At 50.4% G+C, this 8,518-nt stretch overlaps 1 protein-coding gene across 1 annotated transcript in view; it reads right to left on the reverse strand.

Annotated features, from left to right (window-relative positions):
- The window catches only part of Soga1 (suppressor of glucose, autophagy associated 1), a 61,658-nt gene that overhangs the window by 9,665 nt on the left and 43,475 nt on the right, over positions 1–8,518 (reverse strand). The window contains exons 7-11 of the mRNA XM_028782030.1: positions 7,667–7,792; positions 5,754–5,984; positions 5,406–5,510; positions 4,519–4,686; positions 2,485–2,736 (exon numbers count right to left, since the gene is read on the reverse strand). Coding sequence (XP_028637863.1) covers positions 2,485–2,736; positions 4,519–4,686; positions 5,406–5,510; positions 5,754–5,984; positions 7,667–7,792 — 882 coding nt within the window. The remainder of the gene's footprint in view (positions 1–2,484; positions 2,737–4,518; positions 4,687–5,405; positions 5,511–5,753; positions 5,985–7,666; positions 7,793–8,518) is intronic.

Below are 8,518 nucleotides of genomic sequence, written 5' to 3' on the forward strand. Positions count from 1 at the left end.
GGGGGCTGACCTCTGTGAGAGGCAGAGCCAGGAGAACTGAGCACTCCAGGCTAGGCTGAGTCAAGTACTGGGATACACAGTCTCAAAACAAACAAATAAGCCGGGCGGTGGTGGCACACGCCTTTAATCCCAGCACTTGGGAGGCAGAGGCAGACGAATTTCTGAGTTCGAGACCAGTCTGGTCTACAGAGTGAGTTCCAGGACAGCCGCCAGGACTACACAGAGAAACCCTGTCTCAAAAAAAACAAAATAAATAAATAAATAAATAAATAAATAAAAATAAATAAATAAAAAAAGGAAGGATGGGGGAGGAAGGAAGGAGGATGAAAATAAGAAATATAGGAGGCAGCTTGGGTGTCCTGGTTTGAACGGAGGGAAGCAAATTGATATCAAAAGGTTGCAGGAGACCAGAGCTAGGAAGCCAACAAATTCCATACAAGGTCGCAGCTGGGAAATCAAGTACAAGAATGAATACCTGTGAGCTGGCAGGTCCCAGCGGTGTGCCGATACCTCACTAAGCATGACACGGATTTGGTTTAATGATTTTTAAATCATTAAAAAATTATATTAAAAGTTGGGCAGCAGTGGTGCATGCCTTTAATCCCAGCATTTGGGAGGCAGAGGCAGGCAGATCTCTGTGAGCTTGAGGCCAACCTGGTCTACAGAGCAAGTTCCAGAATACTCAGAGCTATACAGAGAAACCCTCGAAAAACCAAAATGATGATGATGAAGATGAAGAAGAATCACTCATAGACAGGAAGTGGCTATATGGTACAAAAAGACGCTCTGATCAGATTTCCACATGGCACAGGGGATGTGGTTTGATTTGTGAGTGTACCAGCCTGAGCTTGCCACACATAGACACCAAGGAAATGTGACCCTCAGAGGTACAATGTTTCTCCAGCTACTGAGTGAGATAGAGAAAATCTAGTTCCTTGCAGGGGGTCAGCTCAAATCAAGAATCTGGAATCTGCCCGATGTTGGGGCTGGAGAGATTGCTCAGCAGTTAAAAGCACTTGTTGCTTTCCCAGAGGTCTCAGGCTCAGTTCCCAGCACCCACATGGCAGCTCACAACCATCTATAACTAGTTCCAGGAAACCTGACACTAGCTGGAGGCTCCAGGCACGAATATGGTCATATGCATATAAATGAACAAAACACTCATCCACATAAAAAAAAAGGTATATTTTAAAAAAAATCTACCAGACATCAGAAACAGGACATTTTGGCTCATTTTCCTCTTCTGCAAAGTGGCCTTTTACAGAGCTGAGAGGGTTTAAGATGGCATTCTGAGAAGATGCCCAAAGGTGGTAGCTCTTGGAGGGATGCTCATCTTCCTGTCAGGGTGAGTCCAAAGACTGGAGAGTCATGAGAAAAGGCAAGGAAGAAGCAAAGTGGGTCTGCACACTGCTCTGACCACACAGATGTGCGTGCACACACACACACACACACAGACACAGACACACACACACAGACACATGTGTACACACACACAGACAGACACACATGCACACACACATACACACAGACAAACATGCATACACACATGTGCAGGCGCACGTGCGCGCACACACACACACACACACAACAGAGAAAACCCCCCTGAATTTCGCTTTCACCCGCTCTCTAGCCATGTGAGAGCCCGTGAATGCAGCATTGTAAACACTGTATACATACACATGTGTGCAGACTACAGTAGGGGCTGCATTCTGCTTGTTTGATTGTTTGAGACAGGGTTTCATGTAAACCAGGCAGGCTTCAAACTAAGTAGCTGAGGATGATGACCTTGAACCTCCAATTCTCCTGCCTTTACCTCCCAAAAACTTACAGGCACGAGCTGCCACCTTTGGCTCCCGTGGTGTTGGAATCCAGCCCAGGGCTTCATGTGTGCTAGGCCAGTGCTCTACCAGCTCCAAGTGAAACACGGTGCCTGTCAGTGTGGACTGACTGGGAGTCAAGCAGCAGTTAAACTGAGCGAGGCTCTCCTTGGAGGAGGGACCTGCACATGCAGCGGCACAATGACTCAATTAGTGAAACCCAAACAGGAAGCCCTCTGCAGATGTACAGCTACAGAGCCAAAGGGACAGAGCAGATGGAATATGTTTTTTTTGAATACTTAGGTCTTGGTTTCCCTTTCTGGTCAGAGGACTCTAGCTTTCTTATGGGAACCACTCTTGGCTCTTCCCATTTGGGTCCTGGGTCTTGAGAGGCCCTACTGATGGGTACATGATTGACACCTGCTCAGTGAGACCTTCTGGGACAAAAGCACTTCCTTACTGCAACTTGTAAGCTGTAAGACGTGATCGGGAAAGAACAGCCTTCTGTGAAGCCGCCATGTGTAAGAGCGAAGGAAGCCAGCACTGGTGTGGGGAGAGGCCCAGAAGACTGCAGCAGAGGGAAGGGCCTGACCCTCATGGCTGCCTCTGAGCTCCGGGATCCAGCTGCTGCTGCAGAAGAGCCTTACCTGACTGAGGCAGTTCTTACCTGACTGAGGCGGTTCTGCAGCTCCTTCACCTGCTGCTCCACCTGTTGCTTCTCTCCCTGCAGCCGCTCCACCAGCTGCAGCTTCTCCTGGCTCCAGTGGCGCTCACTCATCTGCAGCTGCCTTGTCAGCTCCATGACAGCACTGTAGGACTCTGCCAGGAGGTGCTGCTGCTCTTCCCGCTCTCTCTGCAGTGCAGCCTTCCAGTCGGGCCCGGGCCTCTCGCTGGCACCCTTCCCAGTCTTCAGCTCCATCTGCAGGAAGAAACACCAGCTAGCTGGACAGTGGCAGGGGACACTGGCTCCAAACCTATACGGGGAAGGTCTTCAGGGACTCTCCATACTATGGACCCCTTTCTACATACAAGACAGACCCTGAACCCAGTGTTCTCTTCCTAAGCCTCTGTAAGCAAAGCACCACTTCCTGTCTGTCACTGAGGCTCCAAGGTGTTAGGTAAACCTTCCACATCCTGCTACAATAGGCAGAGACCCCAGCTACTGATAACCATACATTTATCAATTCTTACCCGCAGCACCAGTTTCCACAGGTGGAAGACATTCTTTATTCCCTACCCCTACCCCCTTGAAAGCTGAGCCCCACCTTGTCCCTGAGGACCTGCATGGGGACATGTACATGATACATGGGTGACGGAATGATCCAGGATATTTTTCTCAGCCTAGACCTCATCATGGGGAGGCAGGAAAGAAACACACAGCCTCAAGGCTCACAGGCTCCATGGATCTGAGAATGCTGATCCTTACGAGGCTAGTCCAAGAGCAAGAGCTCCGGGAATGGCTGGGCTTGTGAAACAGTGAGGGGGCCTTGGGGGAACCCTGGAAGGTGGAGCTGGAAGGAAGATGGACATCCACAGGGTGAGGAAGAGCGCAGGGCTCAGGAAGAAGCAAAGAGTCTACACACAGCAGGTGAGGGCAGAGACGCACCCATGGGAGCAAGAACATGTCTGCTACTTAATGCTTAGGAGAGAAACCTAACTCCTCTGGGCCTGCTTGGCCATCTGGCCAGCAGAAACCTTCAGGGTGCCTGTCTCCCATGGCCACAGATGGCAAGGAAGGCACCCTGAAGCCAAGATGTGCCGGAGGAGGCCAGGGCCCCAGCCGATAGAAGCACAGAGTCAGAGCATTTTCTGAGTGAAGAGCCTGCCTTCTCATCTGTCAGACCAGAGTGGGGAAACAACTTGCCCCCAGGCACACAGCAGATGCCAGCCCCCTGGGAATTCCAGTGAGAGCTCCCTTAGTCAGGCTGGGTGGGTGGCTGGAGTGGAGACCTCTATTTGAGTCTGAGGAACACATCTGAGCCAGTGAGCAGGGGCTGGGAGTCCTTATGAGGAGAGAAGAAAGCAAACGAGGTGGCAGGCAGCAGTGAGGCAGGAGTATGCGGCCTATTACCAAGTACAAGTGTGAGGGCAGAGGAAGCCCAGTGAGTCAGGTCCTGAGGTTACGTGTACTCTTGACATGGGCACAGTCATGTCAAAGACACCTGGCCACCCTGGGACCCATGGAGACATGGCAAAGCGGTTTGCCCCACCAGGGTGAGGCTCAGAGGGAAACTGCAAAGCCTTCCTCTGTGTGCGGGTGATGTTAATACTGTGTACACATGTCCACCTCAGCAGCCTCCTCCAGTATTCGCGGCCTGGAGACAGCTTCCCTACAGAGTGCTTCTGCCTAGATTAGCTGAACTTGTCCCCTGATACTGTATATATACCATAATCCCCGCCTCCCAGTTTATCTCCATTAATAACCACCTCCAGTGTGCTAATCAACTTCACAGTAAATAGGCTGAGCTTCCAGAGCACAGTGGTTTCTCCACAGAGAGTCCAGATTGCCTGATCCCAGCTTTCTGTGTTTCCTTGTGTCTGCCTGACTTTTCTTCACTCTCTCCACATCCCAGTCAGGTCTATTAGGAGCCATGCTGGATGTGGCAAGCGGGAGGGCATGGAAGCGTTCTGTGAGTCCAGAGTGCAGCCTACACTCCCGTCAGTCTCTCTGGGGCGCACGGTGAAGTACAGGGAGGCTTACCTGTGAAGCATGGCCCTTGAGCTCCGCCCGTTCTGTCTCCCAGGCGGCCTTGGCCTTTGCAAACTGCTGCTGAAGCTCGGTCAGACCCCGACGCTCGTCCCGGAGCAGCCAGCATAGCTCCTTCAATGTGACCTTCATGTCAGCCAGGGTCTTGATGTACTCATTAGGCTGCCGACAGAGTAAGGCCTGGTCAGGAACTTTGTGAAGGCAGGGAGGGCGGCCCTGGCATAACTGACTCACCCAGGAGTCCAGCTGGGGCCCTACCAGCCTCAGAGAGTCCTCATCAGGCCCTCTCACCAGTAAAATGGGGCTGAAAGCCTGTCCTAAACAGTGGAGCTGAGCAGCAAGGCTCACACACAGTGAATTCTAGTACAGGAGTAGATATTCTGCCCAAACACAGAGAAACAACCTCTCCTAGGCTTTGTAGGCCCCCTCCCACCTATGGCTTGATTTGATAGTTCTTACTTAAGCTCCCTCTTTGTGTGACCCTTACCTGGTATCCTCACGCTCCCACAATGTCCCATTGGCCAGCGCCACTCCAGCACACCTTGTCACACCTCTGTACATGCGGTCCCCTGGGTTCAATATGGTCTTTTTTCCATTCTGAATTCAACAAGCCCCTATTCATCCATGGAAATGCATGACGTGGGACCCCCTTTTCTAACACGGTTTCCTATACAACAGATTAACCGCTTCCCTTCTTGTAACGTCGGCCTTCTGTCAGTACCCTGGGATGTCCCCCAAGCATTGAGCAACTGATGGGCCTGAAACCAGGCAATAACCATCTGCAGACCCTGTGTCCAGTCAGGGCTGAGAAGACAGCAGGAAGTGCTTATTAATGGACATGGTGCACAGGGGTGGGGCAGGACCAGAAGGGTTAAACACACCGTGTTCTGGGTCCAGCTGTCCCCTGTGCAGGCCTTGTTATCCGAGTGCTGGGCATTCATCTCCTCTTCCTCCATCAGCAGGTACAGTTCCTTCATGCTGTTCACCTGGTTTGAGAAACCACATTCAACAGGCTCAGCTTTCAAAGGATGGAGACGCCAGCAAGCAGACCAGATAGAAAGGAGATTGCACAGCCAGGCAGGAAGGATGGACAGCTCAGGATGAACCAAAGCCCCTGACTTCCCATACCTTAACTGTGACCTACTCCCCAACCTAGCACTGTTGAGGCTGAGACGCAGAACTTCTGTCCCAGGTCCCCTTTTTCCACCCTAGGCTACGCTCAGCCGTACCTCCAGGAAGTCATCCTCCTCGCTGGGCAGAACCTTGCCCTGCCGCCAGCGCTTCAGGAACCACCGGAGCTTCATGAAGAGCAGCAGGAAGTTGTGCTTGAACTGCTGGGACTCCTGAACCAGGATGTTCTTCTCCTGGCTCCAGAACTTCTGCTCCAGTCGCCGCTGGAGGCTCAGACTCTGCAGCTCAAACTCCCGTCTCAGCAGCGCCCTCTGCTGGTCTTCTTTCAGCTGTCAAGACAGGAGTGAGCAAGGGAGGACCCAGTTGATTCCAGACCCAGACAAGGGTAGAGGGGAACAGTAATGGCAAGTGCCTACTGTACTGGGGACCCCTGCCAGGGCTTCTACCCCAGCAGCCCATTGTATCCAGGGAAGAAGAACTCTCGAAAGCGGCAGCAGTGGGCTGGAGAGAGAGCAGTCACTAAAGTGCCCTCCATACAAGCATAAGTTCACTCTCTAGAACCTGCATATGACAGCTCAGCCACCCAGTGTGGTCTAATAGGTGAGCCCAGGTGCCAGGAGGGATCACATCTCAAAACCCTGGGCACACAGCCTGAGGAACGATCTCTGGCCACCATACTCTGAGCACCTACAGAGCATCAGGTGTTTCCCACGGCTCACACTGGTGAGTGGGGACTGCAGAGAGGGCGGGTGCAGAGCAGAGCATGCTGGGCTAAGGAAGGCTGAGAAATAGGAAGCCTCCTAGGGGGCAACACTGGCTCACAGCTAAAGGAGCCAGAGGCCCGGGATGCACAGCTCTGAGCAACACACGTCTGCTCTGTGCTCCTGTCTGCAATCTGTCTGTCTCTTCAGCATGTCCTATCATGTGCCACCAACCAGTAAAGAGGGGGCATCTCGTAAGGGAGGAGTACGAGGCCAGCAGGATATAATGTGTGTAGGTTACGTGGGCCGTCCAATGAGGTGTTTTTTTCTTTTTACATCCGCTTACTGTTTTGTATGTGTATGGGTGGGCGTAGCCGCCATGGCAAGTGTGTGTGTGTCAGAAGACGAGAGCAGGTTAGTTCTCTCTCACTGTGTGGGTCCCGGGGATCAAACTCAAGCTTGGTGATAAGTGTCTTCACCCATCTCACCAGCCTCGACACCAAGGTTTAAGAAATGCTATTACAGAACTATCAAATTGATCCACAGCCAGGCTTGGTTGGATACCATTTCACACACAGGAAACCGAGGCCAAGAGATGAAACAAGAGCTGGAGAGATGGCTCAGTGGTTAAGATCACTACCTGCTCTTCCTGAGCACCCAGGTTCAATTCCTAGCACCCACATCAGGGAGATCAAGGGAAACCTGACACTTGTAATGTTTCTGCAGACACCTACACAGACATGCATACATACACACACATCTACATGTAATTAAATATAAAAAGTCTTTAAAATTTTTTTAAAAAGAGATGAAACAGAGACAGGCCTGGTGATGAATGCCTTTAATCCCAGGACTCGGGAAACAGAAGCAGATGGATTCCTGTGAGTTAGAATCAACCCAGTCTACATATCAAGTGAACAGCTAGGGCCACATAGAGAGATCCTGTCTCAAACAAACAAACAAAACACAAGCAAACAAAGCAAAACCCTGAAAGATTAAGCACGCTCAATGTCACCTAGACAGCTATTATCATGTGCATGGCTCCAGCCCAGCCTAACTGTTGACAACCACAAACTCAGTGATACCCTGGCAGGGTGCAGGGGTGGGGAAGCTTGGGCTTTCCCAGTGTTATCCCCTTCTGAGGACCCTGCTTTTAGTAGTGTCTGATGTCTTCCTATGCTGGGAACAGAACCCAGAGCCTCTCACGTGCTGGTCAAGTGTTCTATCAAAGAGCTATCCCATGCCCTTTAACTTCCCTTCTGAGACAAGTTGTAGTAGGTTAAAAAAAAAAAAAAGTGGTACAAACCCACCTGGACCATTTTCTGGTTGAAACTGTCAGCCTCCTCCTTGCGGAGCTGCCGCTCCTGGGACAGCTGCTCTTGCAAGCCCCGGAGGCTGTCGTGGGCCTCGGCCAGGACCAGCTGAAGCTCCTTGATCTACGTGGGATGGGGGCCAGACAAGGAGGAGGGAGAAGACACAGGCTGTGTCAAGGAAGGGCAGTAATGGGGAACCAACAGTAAGCTGGACCAAGTGTCGTCTACCAGACACAACACTGTCCTTGCCCGGGGGCCATCAGGACAATTACACAAAGCAATACATGCCAAATTCTCCCAATACAATTTCAACATTTCTCTCTTGCAAACTTATGTGCAGAAAAGAAACATCCCGCAAAAACTAAATGTGAGTCACAAAGCTGTTCATAGTCTCTTTAATTGATTAGATTTAATTATGTGATTACATTTAATTGACTACTTATTTCTGATGTAGAGTCTCACTCTTTTTCACGGCTGGTCTAAAACTCCTGAGCTCAAGGTATTCCTCCTGTTTCAGCTCCCCCCAAGTAGCTGGGCCTATAGGTGCCTGCCACTCACAAGTTAGTGCATTTTTATAATTAAAAATTTAGATGCAATTTAAATGAAAAAATGAGGCTTCAGATGTGTTTAATGGGTCTACATGTGTAAAGCTCCATTCAGACAGACAGTCACAGAGGCTGTCTTTGTGTGTTGTTATGTAACAGAAATATGGTGATTATCAGTGTGGTCAACTACATAATGATCTTGATTTTCTTTGTATCTTCATGTAATAATGCTGCTCAGAAATTTAACTGTGCTTATTTGTGGATTACAGTGACTATGAACTAAGATCATTTAAAAAAAAAAAAA

This window comes from Grammomys surdaster, unplaced genomic scaffold (assembly GCF_004785775.1).
Source record: "Grammomys surdaster isolate TR1022 unplaced genomic scaffold, NIH_TR_1.0 677, whole genome shotgun sequence".
Lineage (NCBI taxonomy): Eukaryota > Metazoa > Chordata > Mammalia > Rodentia > Muridae > Grammomys > Grammomys surdaster.